This window comes from Pongo abelii, chromosome 1 (assembly GCF_028885655.2).
Source record: "Pongo abelii isolate AG06213 chromosome 1, NHGRI_mPonAbe1-v2.0_pri, whole genome shotgun sequence".
NCBI lineage: Eukaryota > Metazoa > Chordata > Mammalia > Primates > Hominidae > Pongo > Pongo abelii.
In genome coordinates, this window is record NC_071985.2 from 232,533,353 (window position 1) to 232,559,530 (window position 26,178).

Genomic DNA, 26,178 nt, shown 5'->3' on the forward strand with positions numbered 1-26,178 from the left:
TTCACCATGTTGGCCAGGCTGGTCTCCAACTCCTGACTTCAGGTGATCCACCCGCCTAGGCCTCCCAAAGTGCTGGGATTACAGGTGTGAGCCACCGCACCTGGCCAGCCTCTCTTGGTGATCCTTGGGTTGTAGACGCATCAGCCCAGTCTCTGCCTCCGTCCTCACAGGGTGATCTCTCTGCCTGTGTCCACCGTCACTGTGTCCAGATCTCTCTCCTTTCTTTTATAAAGATACCTGTAATACTGGGAAAAAAGAAGTGTTGTTTTCCTCTTCTCTCACTCAACAGTCCACACTTCTGTGTCCCAGGAGTGTGGGGTTTCCCACACCAAGGAGTTCTGTTTTTTTTGAGACGGAGTCTCGCTCTGTCGCCCAGGCTGGAGGGTAGTGGTGCGATCTCCGCTCACTGCAAGCTCCGCCTCCTGGGTTCACGCCATTCTCCTGCCTCAGCCTCCTAAGTAGCTGGGACTGCAGGCACCTGCCACCACGCCCGGCTAATCCAAAGATTTCAGGAGCTGTGTGTCATGAAACAGGGAGGAAGAGCAATGCATGTTTCCCTGTGGCACAGCACCATCGACAGCAGGAGGGCCCACACTCATTCAACATGACCTCATTTCATTTGGTTACGCCTGCAAAGATCCCTGTTTCCAAATAAGGTCACATTCATAGTTAATGGGATTCGTCATATCCTGTGGAGGACACAGTAGCTACGAGTCACTGTGGACAGTGTCTCGGGACAGTGACAACTGTTTGGGCCAGTGGCACGGGGGTAAAAGAATTTACCATCGGCCGAGCGCAGTGGCTCACGCCTGTAATCCCAGCACTTTGGGAGACCAAGGCGGGCGGATCACCTGAGGTCAGGAGTTGGAGACCAGCCTGGCCAAGATGGTGAAACCCCGTCTCTACTAAAAATACAAAAATTAGCTGGGCGTGGTGGCGGGCGCCTGTAGTCCCAGCTACTCTGGAGGCTGAGGAAGGAGACTCACTTGAACCCGGGAGGTGAAGGTTGCAGTGAGCCGAGATCGCATCACTGCACTCCAGCCTGGGTGACCAAGTGAGACTCTGTCTCAAAAAAAAAAAAAAAATTTGCCAAGACAGTTGTAGGTAGAGAAAGGCAGTGAAAGTAGGAAAATATGTTGCAAGGAGGCAATGGGCAGCCAGCAAGAGAGGCCAACGCATGGAGACAAAGGCTTGCCGGGCGTTTCATGGGGTGGCTCCTGGGCTGATGGCCAACGCCAAGGCAGCAGGGAGCTTCACCTGCGTTCTCCTGTCAGCCAGGGTGTTTGGTAATTTGAGGCGTTTGATGGTGAGCAGGAAGACTGTGAGTTACATGCGTTACTTGTTCAGGAGGGCCATACAGAAAGGCAGACCTACAGCCCATCTCCTTTCTGTCTTTGCTTTCCCCTGCTCCCTCCAGCCCGACTCCTTTCCCCTAATTAGGGCCCCCCACACGGGACACTTTAATTGCAGCTACTGCGACTGAGGACCTCCGTTTTATATTTTAGTTAAACTTTTTTTTTTTTTGAGACGGAGTCTCGCTCTGTTGCCCAGGCTGGAGTGCAGTGCCGAAATCTCTGCTCACTGCTAGCTCTGCCTCGTGGGTTCTCGCCATTCTCCTGCCTCGACCTCCCAAGTAGCTGGGACCACAGGTGCCCGCCACCACGCCCGGCTAATTTTTGTATTTTTAGTAGAGACGGGGTTTGACCGTGTTAGCCAGGATGGTCTCGGTCTCCTGGACCTCGTGATCTGCCTGCCTAGGCCTCCCAAAGTGCTGGGATTACAGGCGTGAGCCACCGTGCCTGGCCATTCAAATAACCTCTTATGTTTGGTGCCCACTTTGTCAGACGGCACAGTTCTCAAAACTCTTTTTTTTTTTTTTGAGACGGAGTCTCGCTCTGTCACCCAGGCTGGAGTGCGGTGTCGCGATCTCCGCTCACTGCAACCTCCGCCTCCCGGGTTCAAGTGATTCTCCTGCCTCCTGAGTAGCTGGGATTACAGGCAGCCACCACCAGGCCCAGCTAATTTTGGTATTTTTAGTAGAGACAGGGTTTCACCATGTTGACCAGGCTGGTCTCAAACTCCTGACCTCAGGTGATTCACCCACCTTGACCTCCCAAAATGCTGGGATTACAGGCATGAGCCACCACGCCCAGCCTACATTTCTTATTTCCAATGATTATGGATGCATAGTGGTCGTAGGTGGTGCGGGTCCTTTAGACTCTGTGCTCCGCGCGTGAAATACTCAGGTACATGTAGGGCAGGAGTGGGCGACGCCCTCATTTATCACCTAGATGGCCATGCACCCCACAAAGCCCTACCTCCTCCTTTAGGCATCCACTCTCCCCCGACCCCTGGCACCCAAGGAAGCCCCAGGCATCATTAAAGATTTCCAACACCTGGTTCTCAGCCTTTTTCTCTAAAATACCACAAAAGCAATGGTAGATGACTTCAGCACTCATGAAACGGTCCCTGATGCCCTGGTGTCTGAGTTTCTTGACCCCTTTCTGAGAAGGAGCCTGTTTTCCACCAGTGTCCACGGTCCTTCCCATCCTAGCTTTATTCAAAGCCACCTCCTGTAATCCCAGCACTTTGGGAGGCTGAGGCAGGCGGATCACAAGGTCAGGAGATCGAGACCATCCTGGCTAACATGGTCAAACCCTGTCTCCACTAAAAATACAAAAAATTAGCCTGGTGCGGTGGCGGGCGCCTGTAGTCCCAGCTGGTCGGGAGGCTGAGGCAGGAGAATGGTGTGAACCCGGGAGACGGAGCTTGCAGTGAGCGGAAATTGCGCCACTGCACTCCAGCCTGGGCAACAGAGCGACACTCCATCTCAAAATAAATAAATAAATAAGTAAATAAAACAGAGTCTCGCTCTGTCTCTCAGGCTGGAGTGCAGTGGCGCAATCTTGGCTCACTGCAACCTCCAACTCCTGGGTTCAAGCAATTCTGTATCAGTCTCCTGAGTAGCTGGGATTACAGGTGTCTACCATGCCCGGCTAATTTTGTATTTTCAGTAGTGACGGGGTTTCTCCATGTTGGTCAGGCTGGTCTCAAACTCTTGACTGTTGATCCGCCCACCTCGGCCCCCTAAAGTGCTGGGATTACAGGCACGAGCCACCGTGCCCTGCCTGCTCCAGGGATAATTCTTGCCCTCCACTGGGATCCCCAACTCGGTGCACAGAGTACTTTTTCACAGCTGCCATCTGCCATCCTTCATTTCTCACCTCACCTAGTTCTGATTCAGAATCAAAGTAGAGTCTCTGGGGTTGAAAAACAGGGGAAGGGAAGGGAAGAAGGGAAGCGAAGCAGAACGGGAGGCCACCCTGACACATAGAGCTAAGGAAGACTATGAAAGGGGGGGTCTCAGGCCTGCATGCCTCAAAACTATCACAAAGGATTCCAAAAACCACATACTTGCAAAGTACATTGCAACCTTGCACACACAAAAAAATACTTCTGTGAGGACATCTGCCCAGGACTGTCTGTCCACCCTCAGATAGTTGTCATCGTTGTTATTGATCTTTGAAGCCAAGGATAATTTTTTTTTTTTTTTTTTTTTTTTGAGACGGAGTCTTGCTCTGTCGCCCAGGCTGGAGTGCAGTGGTGCGATCTGGGCTCACTGCAAGCTCCACCTCTCGGGTTCACGCCATTCTCCTACCTCAGCCTCCCGAGTAGCTGGGACTACAGGCGCCCGTCACTGTGTCCGGAATTGGTGGGTTCTTGGTCTCACTGACTTCAAGAATGAAGCCGCGGACCCTCGTGGTGAGTGTTACAGCTCTTAAGTTGGCGCGTCTGCAGTTTGTTCTTTCTGATGTTCGGATGTGTTCGGAGTTTCTTCCTTCTGGTGGGTTTGTAGTCTTGCTGGCTCAGGAGTGAAGCTGCAGACCTTCACGGTATTACAGCTCTTAAGGTGGCGCGTCTGGAGTTGTTCGTTCCTCCCGGTGGGCTCGTGGTCTTGCTGGCTTCAGAAGTGAAGCTGCAAACCTTCGCGGTGAGTGTTACAGCTCATAAAGAGAGTGTAGACCCGAAGAGTGAGCAGTAGCAAGATTTACTGCAAAAAGCGAAAGAACAAAGCTTCCACAGCCTGGAAGAGGACTGGAACAGGTTGCCGCTGCAGGCTCAGGCAGCCTGCTTTTATTCTCTTAGCGGGCCCCACCCACATCCTGCTGATTGGTAGAGCCCAGTTGTCTGTTTTGAGGGGGCGCTGATTGGTGCATTCACAATCCCTGAGCTAGACACAAAGGTTCTCCCCATCCCCACCAGATTAGCTAGTACACAGTGTCCACACAAAGGTTCTCCAAGGTCCCACCAGAGTAGGTAGATACAGAGTGTCAATTGGTGCATTCACAAACCCTGAGCTAGACACAGGGTGCTGATTGGTGTGTTTACGCACCTTGAGCTAGATGCAGAGTGCCGACTGGTGTATTTACAATCTCTGAGCTAGACATAAAGGTTCTCCACTTCTCCACCAGACTCAGGAACCCAGCTGGCTTCACCCAGTGGATCCCGCACTGGGGCTGCAGGTGGAGCTGCCTGCCAGTCCCCTGCCGTGCGTCCGCACTCCTCAGCCCTTGGGTGGTAGATGGGACCGGGCGCCACGGAGCAGGGGGCGGTGCTCATCGGGGAGGCTCGGGCCACACAGGAGCCCACGGAGGGGGTGGGAGGCTCTGGGATGGCGGGCTGCAGGTCCCCAGCCCTGCCCCGTGGGAAGGCAGTTAAGGCCCGGTGAGAAATCGAGCACAGCGCCAGTGGGGACCCAGTACACCCTCCGCAGCCGCTGGCCCGGGTGCTAAGCCCCTCATTGCGGGCCCGCCAAGCCCACGCCCACCCGAAACTCCAGCTGGCCCGCAAGCCACGCGCGCAGCCCCGGTTCCCGCTCACGCCTCTCCCTCCACACCTCCCCGCAAGCTGAGGGAGCTGGCTCCGGCCTCGGCCAGCCCAGGAAGGGGCTCCCACAGTGCAGCGGTGGGCTGAAGGGTTCCTCAAGTGCCGCCAAAGTGGGAGCCCAGGCAGAGGAGGTGTGGAGAGCGAGCGAGGGCTCTGAGGACTGCCAGCACGCTGTCACCTCTCAGCACCACGCCTGGCTAATTTTTTGTATTTTTAGTAGAGACGGGTTTCACCGTGTTAGCCAGGATGGTCTCGATCTGCTGACCTCGTGATCCGCCCGCCTCGGCCACCCAAAGTGCAGCCAAGGATAATTATTTCAAAACAATTAAGTAATCCTTCTCATCTTTCCTTTAAAAACCTTTGTTTTTGACTAGGCGTGGTGGCTCACACCAGTAATCCCAGCACGTGGGGAGGCTGAGGCGGGTGGATCACAAGGTCAGGGTTCAAGAACAGCCTGACCAATATGGTGAAACCCCGACTCTACTAAAAAATAAAATTAGGCCTGGTGTGGTGGCTCACGCCTGTAATCCCAGCACTTTGGGAAGCTGAGGCGGGCGGATTACGAGGTCAGGAGACTGAGACCATCCTGGCTAACACGGTGAAACCCCGTCTTTACTGAAAATACAAAAAATTAGCCGGGCATGGTGGCGGGCGCCTGTCGTCCCAGCTACTCAGAAGGCTGAGGCAGGAGAATGGCGTGAACCCGTGAGGCGGAGCTTGCAGTGAGCCGAGATCACACCACTGCACTCCAGCCTGGGCGACAGAGCGAGACTCTGTCTAAAAAAAAAAAAAATCCCAAAATTAGACGGGTGTGGTGGCCGGTACCTGTAGTCGCAGCTACTCAGGAGGCTGAGGCAGGAGAATCGCTTGAACCAAGAAGGGGCGGTTGCAGTGAGCAAGCTTGTGCCACTGCCCTCCAGCCTGGTGACAGAGCTGTAAGACTTCAACTCAAAAACAAAAACAAAAACCAGCAGGGCGTGGTGGCTCACACCTGTAATCCCAATACTTTGGACCGCCGAGATGGCAGATTGCCTGAGCTCCAGAGTTCAAGACCAGCCTGGGCAACACGGTGAAACCCTGTATTTACTAAAATACAAAAAATTAGCTGGGTGTGATGGCAGGCGCCTGTAATCCCAGCTACTCGGGAGGCTGAGGCAGAATTGTTTGAACCCGGGAGACAGAGGTTGCAGTGAGCCGAGATCACATCACTGCACTCCAGCCTGAGCGACAAAGCGAGCCTCCAACCCCAAAAAAACAAAACAAAACAAACAAAAAACCAAAAAAAAACCTTTGTCTTCTTCTACCTCCCTGAATATGCACATACTTTACTGTGGTACACGCATTCCCATTGCAACCCTATTCCTGAACAAATATTTTATTTTTTTACTTTTAGTGAAGAAGAATTTATTTAAGGCCGGGCGTGGTGGCTCACGCCTGTAATTCTAGCACTTTGGGAGGCTGAGGCAGGGGTATCACAAGGTCAGGAGATCGAGACCATCCTGGCTAACACGGTGAAACCCGGTCTCTACTAAAAATACAAAAAATTAGCCAGGCGTGGTGGTGGGCGCCTGTAGTCCCAGCTACTCGGGAGGCTGAGGCAGGAGAATGGTGTGAACCCGGGAGGCGGAGCTTGCAGTGAGCCCAGATCGCACCACTGCACTCTAGCCTGGGTGACAGAGTGAGATTTCGTCTCAAAAAAAAAAAAGAGTTTATTTAATGTTAGAACAGCATCCTCCCGGTGAGTGTTCAGCTCTCAGCAGAGAGGAGGCTGGAGAGGGCGGCTCCTCTCCACAGGAAGTCGTTTGGATGTCTCTGCAGGTCTCAGGCTCTCCACATACAGGGTAGAGGGCAGCTCCTCTCTGCTGGCAGGTCGTCTCTGCAGCTCTCAGCGGAGGACAGAGGAGAAGGTACTTCTCTCTGCAGCTGGCCATCCTGGTTGCCTCCCTGCTCTCTTCCTCTTCTGGCTGTCCTCTTTGAATAAATATCATTTTCTGCTAGAGAACCCCTCTCTGTTATTTAGTGTGACGTAAATGCTGTTCTGAAACAGGACCTGAAGGAAGGTCACTTTCAGAAGGAACTGGCGGTTCTTGGAGCCAGTGTCCCGTGCTTGTTGAGCCCTATGGGCTCTCTGCTGCCGTGGTTTGCATTTTCTGCCTTGGAGAATCTTCTGTGGCTGTGCTTCCCTCTTTTTAAAACTGCATTTATTATTATTATTATTATTATTATTATTATTATTTAAGACATGGTCTCACTGTGTTGCCCAGGCTGGAGTGGAGTGGCACAGTCTTGGCTCACTGAAGCCTCAACATCCCAGGCTCAAGCGATCCTCCCACCTCAGCCCCCTCAGTAGCTGGGACCACAGGCTGGTTCTACCATGTCCAGATAATTTTTGTTTGCTTGTTTGTTTTTTTTTTTAAAAAAAGTCTTGGCTGGGCACGGTGTCTCACACCTGTAATGCCAGCACTTTGGGAGGCCAAGGCGGGTGGATCACGAGGTCAGAAGTTCGAGACCATCCTGGCCAACATAGTGAAACCCCATCTCTACTAAAAATACACAAAATTAGCCGGGCATGGTGGTGTGCACCTATCATCCCAGCTACTTGGGAGGCTGAGGCAGGAGAATCACGTGAACCCAGGAGGTTGCAGTGAGCAGAGATCGCACCATTCATTGCACTCCAGCCGGGGTGATGGTGTAAGACTCCATCTCAAAAAACAAAACAAAACAAACAGTGTTTCATCCGGTCACGGTGGTTCACGCCTGCAATCCCAGCACGTGGGGAGGCCGAGGTGGGCAGATCACCTGAGGTCAGGAGTTTGAGACAAGCCTGACCAATATGATGAAACCCCGTCTCTACTAAAAATATAAAAGTTAGGCTGGGCACAGTGGCTCATGCCTGTAATCCCAGCACTTTGGGAGGCTGAGGCAGGAGGATCACGAGGTCAGGAGATCGAGACCATCCTGGCTAACACGGTGAAACCCCATCTCTACTAAAAATACAAAAAATTGGCAGGGCGTGCCAGGCGCGGTGGCTCACGCCTGTAATCCCAGCACTTTGGGAGGCTGAGGTGGGTGTATCATGATGTCAGGAGATCGAGACCATCCTGGCTAACACGGTGAAACCCCGTCTCTACTAAAAATACAAAAAATTAGCCGGGCGTGGTGGTGGGTGCTTGTAATCCCAGCTACTCGGGAGGCTGAGGCAGGAGAATGGCGTGAACCTGGGAGGCAGAGCTTGCAGTGAGCTGAGATTGCGCCATTGCACTTCAGCCTGGGCGACACAGCGAGACTCCATCTCAAAAAAAAAAAAAAGAAAAAAAAAAAAAACTAGCCGGGCGGGGTGGCGGGCACTTCTAGTCCCAGCTACTTGGGAGGCTGAGGCAGAAGAATAGCATGAACCCGGGAGGCGAAGCTTGCAGTGAGCCGAGATTGCACCACTGCACTCCAGCCTGAGCAACAGAGCAAGACTCCGTCTCAAAACAAACAAACAAACAAATAAACAAAAAAAGTTAGCTGGACGTGGTGGCATGCGCCTGTAATCCCAGCTAGTCCAGAGGCTGAGGCAGGAGAATCGCTTGAACTCACAAGGCAGAGGTTGCAGTGAGGCAAGATTGCACTGCTGCACTCCAGCCTGGACCGCAGAGTGAGATTCTGTTTCAAAAGAAAACAAAACAACAACGGAAGTTACTGGGTCTGTCGCTACCATCTGAAACAGTGGTCCATGTGCTTGACACTTCCTGATAGGATCTATGGAAGCTTCTTTGCTCTTCAGAAAATAAGAAGAAATGAAATGGGATTCTCAAACATTAAGTCACAGCAGATTTTTTGGGTCTCCAGCAGGCTATATTATGGCCCAACTTGGGCAAACTGTATTTATTTATCTTTCTTTTTAATTTTTCTCAGCTTCTGTTCTGCTCTAACTCAGGCACATTTTAAAACTGATGGGTGGCCAGCCACGGTGGCTCACGCCTGTAATCCCAACACTTTGGGAGGCTAAGGTAGGAGGATCACAAGGTCAGGAGTTCGAGACCAGCCTGGCCAACATGGTGAAACCCCGTCTCTACTAAAAATACAAAAATTAGCCAGGCGTGGTTGCGCACGCCTGTAATTGCAACTACTCAAGAGGCTGAAGCAGGAAAATTGCTTGAACCCGGGAGGCAGAGGTCGTACTGAGCCGAGATCATGCCACTGCACTCCAGCCTGGGCGACAGAGCGAGGCTCCGTCTCAAAAGCAAAAACCAAAACAAAAAAACCCCAAAACTGGCTGGGCACGGTGGCTCACGCCTGTAATCCTAGCACTTTGGGAGGCCGAGGTGGGTGGATCACAAGGTCAGGAGACTGAGACCATCCTGGCTAATCGGTGAAACCCCGTCTCTACTAAAAATACAAAAAATTAGCCGGGCCTGGTGGTGGGTGCCTGTAGTCCCAGTTACTCGGGAGGCTGAGGCAGGAGAATGGCATAAACCCGGGAGGCAGAGCTTGCAGTGAGCCGAGATTGCACCACTGCACTCCAGCCTGGGCCAGAGTGAGACTCTGTCTCAAAAAAAAAAAAAAAAATTTAATTGGCCGGGTGCAGTGGCTCACGCCTGTAATCCCAGCACTTTGGGAGGCTGAGGCGGGTGGATCATCTGAGGTCTGGAGTCTGAGACCAGCCTGACCAACATGGAGAAACCCCATCTCTACTAAAAATACAAAATTAATGGCGCAGGCCTGTAATCCCAGCTACTCGGGAGGCTGAAGCAGCAGAATTGCTTGAACCCGGGAGGCAGAGGTTGCAGTGAGCTGAGATTGCGCCATTGCACTCCAGCCTGGGCAACAAGAGCAAAACTCCATCTCAAAAAAAAAATTTTTTTTTTGCTTTCGGGCAGTGGCAGTGGCAACGGGGCTGTGTGCAGGAGGAGCATCGGGCAGGGTGGATGTGGGCTGGGGCAGCCCTGGGTCCCAGGCCCTGCAACAGGCTGCATTACCAGGTGCACAACGTGCTACTGAGCTGCTCATCTGGCTGCCACCATCTGAGCTGGGCCCAGCCGAGATGCAGAACCTCGTGGACATGACCTAGGAAGACCCAGACAGTGTGCCCCACTGATGTCCTGATTCAAAGGGACCCAGGGTGGTGATTACCTCCACTCCTTTGGGGGCTGTTACTGGCTCACAGCCTACAGTAGCTGCAGTAAGGGCCATCCTGGACAAGCTTGTGCAGTCTACCCTCTCGGACCTCAGGGTGTACCTGGCGGCATCCACACCAGACTTGGAGGAGCAGACCCCGTGGCACCGCCTGACACTTCTCAGAGCCCAGAAGATGCATCTGGCCCCCAGTAGGCTGGGCTGGCAGAAGGGATAGCTGAGGTGCATTCTCTTCGCACTTGGTGGGGAGGGTCTGACTCTAGACACTTCCCAAACAGTAGGGAATAGAATTATCGTGGTTGAATAGACCAATTGTGTTCCATCTACTGAGACTGGCACACTGCCTCCTGAAATGAAAGTGGATCTCATTACCAAAGGAGAAATGAGGAACTGTGTATCAGTTAGCCTTTGCTGCGTAGCAAACCATCCCAAAATTTGGCAGCTAAAAACAGGTCATGTATCTGTCCACAATTCCGTGGGTCGGCAATCTGCACTGGGCTCTCACCTGGGGACCCTCATGGAGCTGTGGTCAGTTGTCACATCAGCTGCGCCTGGATGGTCTAGGACAGCCTGACTCACTTGTCTGGCGGGTGACAGGTTGTTGGTTGGGGTGACCTGGTTCTCTTCCATGTGGCCTGTCTAGCAGGCTGCTTCAGCCTTAGGGCTCCAGGAGAGTGACAGGAGAAGCTGCAAGATTTCCTGGGTTCTGGGCCTGGAACTGGGGCTGGGACAACGTCGATTCTACTAAGTTCTTTTGATCAGAGCAAATCACAAGGCTTTGCCCCGATTCAAGGGATGAGAAAGAGACCATATGTCTTGATGAGAGGAACCACAAAGAATGTGCGGCCATTTTTCACCTAATGCAAATAACTTTGGGTGGGGAAATAACAATATTTATCTCTCTCAGGGGACCTCGCTCTGCCTAGTCTGAAGACAAAAAGACACTGTCCTGGCCATCAGGGTCTGGGGGAAGAGGTGTTGAGGCAGGGTGAGGCCTCTCCAAGGCTGGATCCACTATAGTAGGGGCACCATGTTTTCTGCACTGGTGGGATGGGGTTTTACCGGATGGGATGTTCCAGAGGGGCTTCTGAAAGCCAAGAGTCCTGGGGGAAAGGGAGAGGTGGAGAAACATGTGAATACATAATCCCAAATCATTTGAAATGGGAAAAATGGTAAAACGAGGTTTTTTTAAATAATAAACCTCCTATACAAACTGCAATCCCCCAAATTTTGGTCTGTATCCTTCATTAGATCACCTATTTGGGCAAATAAAGTTTAGCCATGTGAACATGCCCCATTTTGTCAGAAATATAATTATATAATTGGGATCCAATTGTCTGTTTTTTGTCTGTTGTTGTTTTGAGATGAAGTCTCACTCTGTCACCCAGGCTGGAGTACAGTGGCGCGGTCTTGGCTCACTGCAACCTCCCACTCCCAGGTTCAAGTGATTTTCAGCCTCCTGAGTAGCTGGGATCACAGGCACTTGCCACCACTACACCCGGCTAATTTTTGTATTTTTAGTAGCCATGGGGTTTCACTGTGTTAGCCAGGATGGTCTCCTGATCGTGATCCGGCTGCCCTTGCCTCCCAAAGTGCTGGGATTATAGGCGTGAGCCACCGCGCCCGGCCCCCAGGCTGTAAGTCTTTAATAAATAAGCTGGTTTTAAATTTGCTGTAAAATAAAAATAGAAATGTCATAAAAATTGGCAGCATACATTTTTGCCTGGGTTTACTCATTAGGAGTCTCACTCTGTCTCCCAGGCTGGAGTGCAGTGGCATGATCTCGGCTCACTGCAACCTCCGTTTCTTGGGTTCGAGTGATTCTCCCATCTCAGCCTCCTGAGTGGCTGGGATTACAGGTGCCCGCCACCACGCCCAGCTAATTTTTGTATTTTTAGTAGAGACGGGGTTTTGCCATGTTGGCCAGGCTGGTCTTGAACTCCTGACTTTAGGTGATCTGCCTGCCTTGGCCTCCCAAAGTGCTAGGATTACAGGTGTGATCTACCATGCCCGGTCTTAGAATGATCTTTTTTGTGTGTAATTATTTGATGAGTAAAACTAATTTGATATTGTTGGCTTAATGAAAAAGCTGTATCTTCTGAGTTATTGACAACATACAGACGCATTTAAAATTCTGATTTAGGCTGGGTATGGTGGCTCATACCTGTAATCCCAACACCTTGGGAGGCTGAGGTGGGAGGATCACTTGAGCCCAGGAGTTCAAGATGAGCCCTGGAAACACAGCAAGACCTTGTCTCTAATGAAAATAAAAAACTAGCCAGGTAGAATGGTGCATGGCTGTATTCCCAGCTACTTGAGAGGCTGAGGTGGGTGGATCACTTGAGCTTGGGAGTTTGAGGCTGCAGTGAGCCATGATCCCACCACTGTACTCAAGCTTGGGCAACAGAGCAAAACCCAGTCTCAAAAAAAGTTTAATAAGCCGGGTGTGGTGGCTCATGCCTGTAATCCCAGCACTTTGGGAGGCCAAGGCGAGCAGATCACCTGACGTCAGGAGTTTGAAACCAGCCTGACCAAGATGGTGAAACCCTGTCCCTACTAAAAATACAAAAATTAGCCAGGTGTAGTGGTGGGTGCCTGTAATCCCGGCTACTTGAGAGGACAAGGCAGAAGAATTGCTTGAACCCAGGAGGCAGAGGTTGCAGTGAGCTGAGATCACACCACTGTGCTCCAGCCTGGGTGACAGAGCAAGACTCCATCTCAAAAAAAAAAATTTAATATCCCTTTTAATAAACTCATGGCCGGGCACGGTGGCTCACGTCTGTAATCCCAGCACTGTGGGAGGCTGAGGTGGGTGGATCACGAAGTCAAGAGATCGAGCGCATCCTGGCCAACATGGTGAAACCCCGTCTCTACTAAAAATACAAAAATTAGCCAGGTGTGGTGGTGTGTGCCTGTAATTCCAGCCACTCGGGAGGCTGAGGCAGGAGAATCGCAAAAAAAAAATTAATTTACACACATACACACGTGTATATATGTATAATGTATGTATATATGTGTTATAGATTTGTGTGTGTGTATATATATATGTAATTTTTTTAAATAGAGAGGGATCTAGCTATATTGACCAATTTGGTCTCAAATTCCTGGTCTCAAGAGATTCTCTCGGCTGGGTGTAGTGGCTCATGCCTGTAATCCCAGCACTTTGGGAGGCCGAGGCAGGAGGATCACGAGGTCAGGAGATCAAGACTATCCTGGCTAACTCGGTGAAACCCGGTCTCTACTAATAATACAAAAAAAAAAAATTAGCCGGGCGCCTGTAGTCCCAGCTACTCGGAAGGCTGAGGCAGGAGAATGGCGTGAACCTGGGAGGCGGAGCCTGCAATGAGCCGAGATTGCGCTACTGCACTCCAGCTGGGCGACAGAGCAAGATTCTGTCTCAAAAAAAAAAAAAAAAAAATTCTCTCACATTGCCCTCCCACAGTGTTGGGCTTACAAGCATGAGCCACTGTGCCAGACCAAAGTAGATACATTTTAAGGGACAAGTCTCATGCCTGATGCATGGGCCACACACAATGTTCACCAAACTGCCTGATGCCCAGAAACACCCAAACTTCAAACCCGGAGAAGCAGATGTTTTCATGCTACAGACAGCTTTTCCCAAGACTTCGGAACAAGACTCCATATTCTAATGAGACTCCTACTGCCCTTTGATTCTACCTTTTTTACTGTACAGGATAATGGTGTCACAGGATCCTTAGGGTGTAACTTTTCCAGCCGGAAACCTCTGTGGCTGGGGCGCCTTTGCCTGAGTTTTGCTCAGGTCCACTGGGCCCAATCCACCCACTCAGCCTGATAGGCTGCACTCAGCTGAGGCTACTGGCTCAGATCCCACACCTTCCAGGTGAGGAGCGGCAGGAAGTGTGTGAACAAGCGTGGCGTCCAGTCACTGTGCACAACCAGGTGTGCCAGCTGCAGTGGGGCAGGCAGCTCCAGGCACCGGCACAGGTGCCAGCTCTGTGCAAGTCTGTAGCTGGACCAGGTGTACCAGAAGTGGCTTCCACTGCAGGCACTGGGGAACGTGGTGGCTCCCAGAATCTTGGAGATACAAGGAGCTGCAGAGTCCCCAAGAGGGTGTCACGGCCCAGGCTCAGGGAGTCCCCGAGAGGGTGTCACGACCCCGGCTCAGGGAGTCCCCAAAGAGGGTGTCACGGACCCAGCTCGGGGAGTCCCCAAAGAGAGTGTCACGGCCCCGGCTCGGGGAGTCCCCAAAGAGGGTGTCACGGCCCCGGCTCGGGGAGTCCCCAAAGAGGGTGTCACGGCCCTGGCTCTGGGAGTCCCCAGGTCTGGGCTCCCCGAAGGGCCACAGCTCTCTTCTCTCCTTCTTGTTGCCCCCAGTGTGGCAAGCAGGAGGCGTGTTTCAGCCGTTTGTATTACAGCTCTTTCAGTCCTGCTATTCAGCAGGTCCCATGTTCTCATCCTGCGTCCAGGAAGAATGAGGTACGTGGACAACCGGAGGGTGAGCAAGAAAGAGCTTCATTGAGCGACAGAACAGCTCTCAGGGGACCCGAAGTGAGCAGCTCCTTCCCGCAGGCAAGTCGTCCCAAGTGCCTAGTTCTCAGCGGAGAGGAGACCCGGAGTAAGCAGCTCCACAGGCAGGTCATCCCCACAAATAGAGGGGATCCCAAGTGGGTAGATCCTTCCCACAGCTGGTAGTCCTGACATCTCTGTGAGTATGGCTGAGTGGGGTTTTTATGGGCTTCAGAAGGGAGAAAGTGTGTGCTGATTGGCCCATGGGCAGCCATGGACGGGCCCAGAAAAAGCACCATAAATCTCACTCTGGGCGGCAGACTCCACCCAGAACTGGCAGCCCAGCCCCCGTGTTTCAGGATGTCCCTAGCTTTAATGGGGGTCTTCACTGGACACCCACCCCTTTCCACCCAGGAGCCTGTGTGCCTCCTGCTGCCATCAATCATGTCATCTACAGGACCCAGGCTGTTCAGGTCGACGGTCGCCTACAGGACTGGGCTGAGCCGCCCTCAGCCCCTCCTTGGCCTTGCTCCCATGCTTGTGAGCACTCAAAGTCCACAGCGGGCCGAGGCAGCAAGGGGCTGGCATGCCAGCACTGCCCTCAGTGTGTGCACACCTGGCTAGGTTGCAACAGCGCCTGGGCTTGGCTTCAGCTTTGTCGGGAGTCAGGAGAGGCCAGGTAGCAGGTGGAGGCACTTCTGAGCTTTCGGGGCAGGTGGGGGTGGCTTCCCAGCCCTGGGATCGCAGGGATGCCTGGGTCCACAGCCGTGGCTGGGCAGATGCAGCTGCTCCCAGGAGGGTGGGGCTCCTGTCCTGCCAACTTGGAAGGGGGCAGGGCTCCCACATGCTCAGTGGAGCACAGAGTCCCAGCTGAGCCTCCCCTGCTGTAGCCAGCATCTTCCCAGCAGCCACTCAAGAGAGGCTGCCACTGCCATCAATGGTATAACTGACATTTCGCAATCAATAGTTTCTGCTGGTAACTTCACAAAAACCTGACCTAAGAGATCTTTAGTACCTATTGGTTAAATAAGGTATTAAATAAGTATGTCAATACTATATGCCATGTGTGGGTAAATTCCTCTGGAACACTGAGATCCATTTACACACAAAAAGAAAACAGGCACATGGTTACAAGTCTCATCTAATTTCTATGGCCATTTTAGTTATTCAATTGGCTTCCTTTAATTTCTATTTTTCTATTTTTGTTTTCTAATTTTTTTCTTTTTAATTGCTTTCCTTTAAGCCTAGGTTCATGGGTTAAAACCAACACGCAAACTGGGATAGTCATACTATTATTGATTTTACCTTGTATTTTCCCCTTTTAAACTTATTCATTGCCATATTTTGCAAAAGTACAATTTCTTTTTTTAATTTTTTTGAGATGGAGTCTCACTGTTGCCAGGCTGAACTGCAGTGGCACAGTCTCAGCTGACAGCAACCTCCGCCTCCTGGGTTTAAGTGATTCTCCTGCCTCAGCCTCCTGAGTAGCTGGGACTACAAGTGCGCACCACCACACCCGGCTAACTTTTGTATTTTTAGTGGAGACAGGGTTTCACCATGTCGGCCAGGATGGTCTCGATCTCTTGACCTCGTGTTCCACCCGCCTCGGCCTCTCAAAGTGCTGGGATTACAGGCGTGAGCCTCTGCGCCTGACCTAAAAGTACAATTTCTTTCTTTTTTTTTTTTTTTTAAGATGGAGTTTCGCTCTTTTTGCCCAGACTTGAGTGCAATGGTGCGATCTCGGCTCACCGCAACCTCTGCCTCCCGGGTTCAAGCGATTCTCCTGCCTCAGCCTCCCTAGTAGCTAGGATTACAGGCATGCGCCACCACCCCGGCTAATTTTGTATTTTTAGGAGATGGGGTTTCTCCATGTTGGTCAGGCTGGTCTTGAACTCCTGACCTTAGGTGATCCACCTGCCTCGGCCTCCCAAAGTGCTGGGATTACAGACGTGAGCCACCGCGCCCGGCTACAAGTACAATTGCTAACAGAATAATGCTGATACAGCACTTTGAGATGATAGAAAGACTACAGAAGTGACAAAAACTGAAGTTAATAATGGACTCCAGGTTAGACTTAGCCTGAGAGCCACACCCTTCAAACCTCCTTTGATGCTCAAATATGGTAAAAAAGGGTTTTGACAATGATTCCCAGCAGCCACTCTCTCCAGTGTGGGACCAGACCAGCAATCTGGGACAAGTTCATCCCAGCACGGGGACTATCAAAACCTAATTACAGGATGACTCATCAGTGATGCATTTGGAGAAAGATCTCAATCAAAAGGGGAAAATACCCAAGTTATCAAATAAAAGTGGACTCACTTATGTTTAAAAAATACCTTGACAAAGACAGCTGGGAAAGGCCGTGGAGAGTTCTCATGAATAAATAATAAGAAAAACTATCACAAGATTCTGCAAAAACCACAACCTTGCACTAAGGCAATCTTACACAAAAAAATACTTCAGCAAGGACAGCTGCCCAGCAACTGCCTGTCCAACCCTGGAATGAGAGTACACTTTTTTTTTTTTTTTTTTTGAGACGGAGTCTCGCTCTGTCGCCCAGGCTGGAGTGCAGTGGCCCGATCTCGGCTCACTGCAAGCTCCGCCTCCCGGGTTCACGCCATTCTCCTGCCTCAGCCTCCCGAATAGCTGGGACTACAGGAGCCTGCCACCGCGCCCAGCTAATTTTCTTGTATTTTTAGTAAAGACGGGGTTTCGCCATGTAGGCCAGGCTGGTCTCGAACTCCCGACTTCAGACAGTATGCCCGCCTCGGCCTCCCAAAGTGCTGGGATTACAGGCTTGAGCCACCGCGCCTGGCCGAGAGTACACTTGTTACTGTTCTTTGTAGCCAAGGTTAATTATTTCCAAACCATTATCTTCCTCTTCATTTTTTCTTTAAAAACCATTACTTTCCTGAATGCGCAAATCGTTTACTACGGCACGCATATTCGCCAACGCCCTATTCCCAAATAAATATCATTTTCAGTTAGAGAGCCTGTTATTAGGTTGACAATCATTATCACTCCCTCTCCCGTCCGTGGCGCTCCCAGAGCAAAACATCAACCCACTGCCCACTGCGAGGCTGTATCCAGGCAGACAGGCATAGCTGGGGAATAACACACTCGCGTTGACTGGATTTACTGTAACTGGACCCAAATCCCAGACCAGCCGGCGGCCTCTCCAAGGAAGCCCGAGGCGAGGAAGACCCTAGTTGACGTGCACTCCCAACCAGGTCTGTCACAGGTCGGCCCTCGCATTTAAACGTTAAATGTTGAAGGGCTTTCATAAAAGAGCGATGTGCTCCTGCTTGTATGAGCCGGGGCCGGAGGCCGGTCACAGCGGCACGGGACTGGAGCGAGCCTCAGAATGCGGGAATGTCTGTGGGCCTCCGGGACAGCGGAGGGAGCGGGTCTAGTAAAGCGCGACGACTCTGGGGTGGCAGAAGTGAGAACTATGGGCCCCACGGGGACCGAGGGAACGCACAAAATCGTCCCAAGAGACGAAACGCCGGACCGCGGAACTGTCCTCAATGCTATCTCCGGCAAGCGCGGCGCTCCGCAACGTTCCCAAAGGCGGCCGAGATACCTTATGACGTCCTGGCGTTCCGCACGTCGTCTGCGTCACACTAGGCGCCGGCGCGGGGTGCTGACGTCAGGACGCCGGCGCTTGGCTCCGTGACGCTCAGCCGGGCCTTGTGGAGTGCGGGTCTCTGCTGCGGACGCCGGGGGCCGGCGCGGCGTTGGCCGCCCCCGGCCTCGCCGAGTGCGGCGCGCCCGAAGGCCAGTGCCTGCCCTCCGTCCGCGGCCCGGCGCCCGGGGTGGGCGGGGAGGCCGCCGCGCAGACGCCGCACGCTACGCCGCCGGCGCCGTCGTTTCGCGTCGCCAGCTTCCGGCCGCCGCGGCCGCCATTTTGCTCGCGCGGAAGCGCCGCGGTGGGGTGGGAACCCAAGCGGGAGAGCCGCGGGCTTTGCGGCCGCCGCCATGCCGTCGTCCCCGCTGCGGGTGGCAGTGGTGTGCTCGAGCAACCAGAACCGGAGCATGGAGGCGCACAACATCCTCAGGTAGTTGGGTTCCACCCTGTCCCCGCCCGCTCCGCTCCGGCGACCGGCCCGCCCTCCTCCCCGGTTCCCCCTGGCCCGCGCCGGGAGCCCTGAGAATAAGCCGGGCCGGGCCGTGCTCGTGGGTGGGCTGGTTGGGATGGCAGCTGGACGGCAGCGCGCGGCGCCCACACGCGGGTGGACATCGCAGGGAAGGCAGGTTCCGGGACGAGGCGCCCGCTGTCCGGTGGTCTTTTGAGCTCTCCGAGGCCGGGCCCGGTGGGCGAGGGTAGCGTCCGAGGCGAGGGGCTGCGCGGCGGCGACCGATCATGGTATTTCGTGTACGTCGTTGGCCACCTTCGCTGGAAACGGCGCGCAACATAATCTCGGCATACCACGATGTTGTAAATAACAAAGCGGTCTGTTTTTTTAATGCTATGGATTTGTGTGTTTGCCGCTACTTCTTTTTTTTTTTTTTTTTGCAAAAGATCCTCTTCCTCCCTGGAACGCCTCCAACCGGTAGTTTCTGGAATACAACGTGGATTTGGTTTGGCTCTGCTAGTTTATATTTCCTGCTAACTGGCCTTCTGTGACTCTTGCGTAGCATATGTCTAATGAAAGTTTATTCTTGCTTGATAACAAGTTTTTTTGTTCAGTCACATAGCAAACTGAGAAACTGACCACTTGACTTACAGTTAAAATTTGGTATGTGTCAACTTTGATAGTAAGACAAAATGGAAAAGACTTTTTTCCCCCCAGCGTTACCTACGTGAACTTTAAATGAAAAGTGTCTCGCTCTCTTATCGCAGTCCCGCTATAACTTTCCTGAGCAACTTGGGAAAATTAGCAGTCCCTCTTTTTTTCCCCTCTTTTTAACAGTGTCACGTGGGCCAGGCACGGTGGCTCACGCGTGTAGTCCCAGCACTTTGGGAGGCCGACGCACGCAGATCACCTGAAGTCAGCAGTTGGAGACCAAAAAACCAAAAAACACCCCCCAAAAATCAGTGTCGAGTATTCATGATCTGCTGATTGTTTTTCTTTATTCTTTTCTTTTCTTTTTTTTTGAGACGGAGTCTTGCTCTGTCGCCCAAACTGAAGTGCAGTAGCGCGATCTCGGCTCACTGCAACTTGTGCCTCCCGAGTTTAAGTGATTCTCCTGTGTCAGCCTCCCGAGTAGCTGGGACTACAGGCACCGGCCACCACGCCCGGCTATTTTTTTTTTTTTTTTTTGTATTTTTAGTAGAGACGGAGTTTCACCATGCTGGCCAGGCTAATCTTGAACTCCCGACCTCAGGTGATCTGCCCGCCTCGGCCTCCGAAAGTGCTGGGATTACAGGCGTCAGCCACCGCATCCGGCCAAAGTTTGTTTTTAAAACTAGAAATGTGCTAGAATTACATTGTGCTGGATCTTAATTTATAAACTGCAGTTACCTGTAAAAATTTGATACATTTAAGCAAAACAATGCAAGGCTCACCGCCCCCCCTCCAAGACAAAATTATTGTTAATTCGAATAACCAGTGGGCTGGAGACCTTCCGGTTCTGCTGGTTCTCCTTGGTGATCCTTTGTTCAAGATTTTCTGCTGTATCTGCATAACAAAGAGGGAGTAGGCCCGGCGCAGTGGCTCGGTAATCCCGGCACCTTGGGAGGCCGAGGAGGTGGGCGGATCACAAGGTCAGGAGATTGAGACTATCCTGGCTAACACGGTGGAACCCCGTCTCTACTGAAAATACAAAAAAAATTAGCCGGGTGTGGTGGCGGGTGCCTGTAGTCCCAGTTACTCGGGAGGCTGAGGCAGGAGAATGGCATGAACCCAGGAGGCGGAGCTTGCAGTGAGCCGAGATCATGCCACTGCACTCTAGTCTGGGTAACAGAGCAAGACTTCATCTCAAATAAATAAATAAAATAAAGTTGGAGTAGAATATATATTTTTTTTTCTTGAGGGGGAGTCTCTGTAGCCCAGGCTGGAGTGCAATGGCGCTATCTCAGCTCCCTGCAAACTCTGCCTCCTGGGTTCACACCATTCTGCCTCAGCCTCCTGAGTAGCTGGGACTACAGGCGCCCGCCAGGACGCCCGGCTAATTTTTTTTATTTTTAGTAGAGACGGGGTTTCACCGTGTTAGCCAGGATGGTCTCGATCTCCTGACCTCGTGATCCACCCGCCTGGGCTTCCCAAAGTGCTGGGATTACAGGCGTGAGCCACTGCGCCCGGCAAGGTGGAGTAGAAATCTTAACAAAAGGAAATGTTTTAAAAATTCTGTTTAGGGCTGGGCGCGGTGGCTCACGCCTGTAATCCCAGCATTTTGGGAAGCGGAGGCAGATGGATCACGAGGTCAGGAGATCGAGACCATCTTGGCTAACACGGTGAAACCCCGTCTCTACTAAAAATACAAAAAAAAGACCCAGGCGTGGTGACGGGCGCCTGTAGTCCCAGCTACTCTGGAGGCTGAGGCAGGAGAATGGCGTGAACGCGGGAAGCAGAGCTTGCAGTGAGCTGAGATCCGGCCACTGCACTCCAGTCTGGGTGACAGAGCGAGACTCCGTCTCCAAAAAAAATAATTATTTAGCTATCTTGTTAATAAAATCAGGTTTAGTGACTGCTTTAAAGACATGCCAGTTATAACCACGCTGAGACGATGACTGAAGATAACCAAGTCCTTTTTAGTTCAGAGTGGCTAGTGGCTGTTGCTGGCAGAGCTGTGGTCTCTGGAAAAGGAGCAGAGAGCACCTCTGAATAATGAATTCTTGGGTGTGCTTTTACCTGTGCTGCCATAATTAAAATTTACTCATAAAAGAGTAGACTCAGAAGAGAGTCAAAAGGAAGTAAGTTTAAGGTGACATCTATTATGGATATCATGAATATGGATATCATGAAGTTAATTTAGACATGGACCTTCAATTTCTCTTTTTTTTTTTTTTTTGGAGTCGGAGTCTCCCTCTGTTGCCGGGCTGGAGTGCAATGACACGATCTTGGCTCACTGCAACCTCCTCATCCCAGGTTGAAGCGATTGTCCTTCAAACCTTCCGAGTCCCTGGGACTACAGGTGCCTGCCACCACGCCCAGCTAATTTTTTTTTTTTTTTTTTTGAGATGGAGTCTCGCTCTGTCGCCCAGGCTGGAGTGCAGTGGCCGATTTTGGCTTACTGCAACGTCCACCTCCCGGGTTCACACCATTCTGCCTCAGCCTCCTGAGTAACTGGGACTACAGGCGCCCGCTACCACGCCCGGCTAATTTTTGGTGCTTTTATAGAGTCAGGGTTTCACCGTGTTAGCCAGATGGTCTCGATCTCCTGACCTCGTGATCTGCCCGCCTAGGCCTCCCAAAGTGCTGGGATTACAGGCGTGAGCCACCATGCCCAGCCTGCTTGTTGCAGAAATTCTTACTGTAGAAAATGGAAGTGGTCCCTCAGAAGTACCATTTTGGTGTCCATCTGTCTCTCCATGTGTTCACACTTGCATCGGGATAAGCACTTGTTCTGTTGTCTGCTCCATAGTTAGTATTAACATCATTAGTTTCCTTTTTTTGCCACGAGGTGGTTTATTTTCATTATTCATACAAATAATTTTCTATAATACCCTGGTCAAACGGGAGAATTTGGCAGTCCAATTTGGCGGGGGGGGGTCCCTGCAGAGACTCACAGGCTGGTGGCATTGGCGCTGAGTGCCCAGGTTCACAGCACAGCTTGTGGCTTGTGTCCATCTTGCAGGTGACTCTTCCTCCACGTCACGACTGGGGTCTCGGCGTAACAGGGGCAGGAAATCCTTCAGACTCTTAGGCAGTTTCACTCCACTTCTCCTGCTCAATGGCCTCTGGTCGGCAAGGTGTTCTTCTGTGTCTTGGTTTTCTAGCTTGGCCTTATTGAAGTTGGAATTTATGTCTGTTGTCATTTTCCCTTTTTTTTTGTTTTTTTTCGAGCCAGAGTAAGGCTGGAGTGCAGTGGCGTGATCATAGCTCACCCCTTCAGCCTTGAATATCTGGGCTAAAACGATCCTCCTGCCTCAGCGCCCCAAAGTATTTGGATTACAGGTGTGAGGCACAGCACCCAGAGCATTTTTGCTTTTGAAAATTACCTATTTATGTCCTTTGTTTATTCATTTGGGTTTATTTAGAGGCTTTTAATACTTACTTAGGAACTCTGTGTGATAGTGTTTTTCTGTTACACTGGGAAAGCTTGTGAAAGTCAGATTTAGAGAGTCTTTTAGGCGTTAAAAATGATGTTTGTGAAAAGCGTAGAAAATGCTTATGATAAGTGAAAAAAGCAGGAAAATTGTGTATGCAGTTGGGTAGGGCTGCATAAAACTGCACAGGAAAGCTGAAATAAAATTGTCGAAAGGAATTGTAGTTAACAACATGCACAGTAGCTAGTTGATCAGTGAACCTCGCCTCTTTTAAAAATTTTGGGCCTGGCAAGGTGGCTCTTCTGCCTATAGTCCAACACTTTGGGAGGCTGAGGGAGGAGGATTGCTTGAGCCCAGGAGTTTGAGCCCTGGGCAACACAGTGAGACCCGCCATCATTACAAAACATTTTAAAAATTAGCCACGTGTGGCTGCACATGCCTGTCGTTCCGGCTGCTTGGGAGACGGGGCAGCAAGATCACTTGAGCCCAAGAGGTTGAGGTTGTGGTGAGCTATGACTGTGAGATATGACTGCGCCACTGAACTCCTGGCTGGACGACAGACCCAGTCCCTGTCTCTAAAAACAGACACAGTAACAATTTCACCCTATTGAAAATCCGCGTGCACTCTATTTTCCTGATAAATCCAAGTGATAGTAAGTGTCGACATCTTAGCGTTCTCTGGGGTGATCATCTTTGGTGTTAGAGACTAAATTGTTTCAAATACCAGAGTCCTGGGAGTCCTCATGTTTCGGGGCAGCGCCAGAAGACTCCCCCGTACGTTTCCACAGAGCCTCCCGCGCTTGGTGCTCCAAGGATTAAAGTGTCCCCTTGGAACCAGTTAGGTTTTTTGTTTGTTTTGTGGTTTTTTTTTGTTTGTTTGTTTGAGACAGAGTCTCATTCTGTCGCCCAGGCTGGAGTGCAGTGGCAAGATCTTGGCTCACTGCAGCCTCTGCCTCCCGAGTTCAAGCGATTCTCCTGTCTCAGCCTCCTGCATAGCTGGGACTACAGACATGCGCCACCATGTCCAGCTAATTTTTTTGTATTTTTAGTAGAGACGGGGTTTCACCATGTTGGCCAGGCTGGTCTCGACCTCCTGACCTCAGGTGATCTGCCCGCCTTGGCTTCCCAAAGTGCTGGGATTACAGGCGTGAGCCACCGTGCCTGGCCTTATTTATTTATTTATTTATTTATTTATTTATTTTTACAGACAGGGTCTTACTGTGTTGCCCAGGCTGGTATTGAACTCCTGGCCTCCCAAGTAGCTGGGATTACAGGCGTGCGCCACCACGCCCAGCTAGTTTTGTATTTTTAGTAGAGACAGGTTTTCTCCATGTTGGTCAGGCTAGTCTCAAACTCCCGACCTCAGGTGATCCGTCCTCCTCTGCCTCCCAAAGTGTTGGGATTATAGGCGTGAGCCACCGTGCCCCGCCTGATGGCTTCTTTATGATAGTTTTTTGGAGTTTTTTTTGAGACAGAGTCTCACTTTGTCACCCAGGCTGGAGTGCAGTGGCACCATCATGGGGCCCACTGCGACCTCCACCTCCTGGGTTCAAGCGATCCTCCAGCCTCAGCCTCCGGAGTAACTGGGAGTACAGGCGCGCACCACCACGCCTGGCTTTTTTTTTTTTTTTTTTAAGTAGAGATGGGGTTTTGTCATGTTGGCCAGGCTGGTCTCAAACTCCTGACCTGAAGTGATCCACCTGCTTGGTCTCCCAAAGTGCTGGGATTACAAGCCCTCTGACAGATTTTTGGTACAGTTGTTTGGCATACCAGACAAATACTTGTCTGGAAGATTAGTTTACAAAGGCATTGGCACTTCAGGCGAAGCCTGTTGGTGTCAGGAGTTTTCCAGGCTGTCCTTGCTTTTATGTAAGAAACACTGTTGAGTCGCAAGCTGGATGCCCTGTCAGTTGCATCAGTTTAGGAGAAATACTGCTTCTGTTGCTAAATAGCCTTTTTGCCATTCGTGAACATTTTGTTGAGGGAAAAACAAACTGCATTTTGTTTTTAAATAGGCTTGCTTAAAAGAACGTCCAGCAGGTGGTGAGTTCTTGTTAGTGTTGGGAGACAGGCTGTCTCCTTTGGCTGCTGTGATCACGCTGATCCTGGGCTTCTTTGTGCTTTTTTTTTGAAACAGAGTCTCTCTCTGTTGCGCAGGCTGGAGTGCAATGGCGCGATCTTGGCTCACTGCAACCTCCGCCTCCGGGGTTCACGCAGTTCTCCTGCCTCAGCCTCCCGAGTAGCTGGGATTACAGGCGTGCGCCACCATGACTAATTTTTGTATTTTTAGTAGAGATAGGGTTTCACCATGTTGGCCAGGCTGGTCGAACTCCTGACCTCACGTGAGCCACCGCGTCCGGCCCTTGTTTGTGCTTTGACGGAACATATCTTATTGTACGTTGTCTGAATTGGTAAGGAAGTCATTTTAGGCTTGTTGTTTCTCACGTGTGCTCCCTGTGGTATGCCCTGTGTCTGGGCCTCCGTCACCCTCTCAGTCACAACCAACAGTTGACTTTATTGCTTTAACCTCACGTTTCCATCAGGATCTGTGGTTATGACTGAATGTCAGGAATTTTAATTTGAGGATTTTCACGTTTATTTCACAGTCCGGGTGCCATGGACACAGGTTTGTAGTCATGAATCGCTGCTGTTGTGCCACATTTCTGGCCGTGTGTGGTAGATGTTTGGAGAGCCGGGTTGTGTAGCTCGGGAGATCTAGGGATGTAAGGACTGACACAGCTGTCATCAGCCTCAGGAGACTCAGGTGTTTCACGTACACTAGATGAGCACATCTTCTTGATGTGTACGTGGGTGACGTGTGTGGTGGCGCAGCAGGGTGCCCTTGGGCTCTTTTGCTTCCTCTACTCATCCTCGGAGGTGTGCGTGGAGCCACATGGCCTGTCCTGCCCAATGGATGGATATTCGACTTGTCTGTTCTTTTGTGGCTACGGAAGGCCGGCAATGGACATCCTGCAGGCAGCCACATTGCAGAGGCACTTGTATGTCCGTAGGGCGGGTTTCTAGAAGCCAGTGTCTGTGAGAAAGGCACAGCTGGTTTTCACTTGCTGGGTGTTGCCCCATTATCCACATAGAGGCTGGTTACACTCCAGCAGCCCCCTCTGCCTGAGTTTTTCCTCTCTTGTGACACTGTTACTCATTCAACATTCAGTAATTTTTTTTTTTTGAGACAGGGTCTCGCTCTTGTCGCCCAGGCTGGAGTGCAGTGGCGCGATCTCAGTTCACTGCAACCTCTGCCTCCCAGATTCAAGCGATTCTCCTGCCTCAGCCTCCCAAGTAGCTGGGACTATACAGGCGCCCACCACCACGCCCGCCTAATTTTTTGTATTTTTAGTAGAGATGGGGTTTCACCATGTTAGCCAAGCTGGTCTTGATCTCCTGACCTCATGATCTGCCCACCTCGGCCTCCCAAAGTGCTGGGATTATAGGCGTGAGTCACTGCGCCCGGCCTTACTTTTCTTTTTTTAAAATAATATGGAACTCCTCGCGCGTCTGTGTGTCATTCTAGCTCA

The 26,178-nt window shown here is 51.4% G+C and overlaps 1 protein-coding gene across 1 annotated transcript in view; it reads left to right on the forward strand.

Moving 5' to 3' along the window:
• Positions 1-18,152: 18,152 nt before the first annotated feature.
• SSU72 (SSU72 homolog, RNA polymerase II CTD phosphatase) overlaps positions 18,153-26,178 on the forward strand; it is a 32,937-nt gene continuing 24,911 nt past the window's right edge. Inside the window, exon 1 of the mRNA XM_024256600.3 lies at positions 18,153-18,554. Within this exon, the coding sequence (XP_024112368.1) occupies positions 18,475-18,554 (80 nt within the window). The 5' untranslated portion in view covers positions 18,153-18,474. The remainder of the gene's footprint in view (positions 18,555-26,178) is intronic.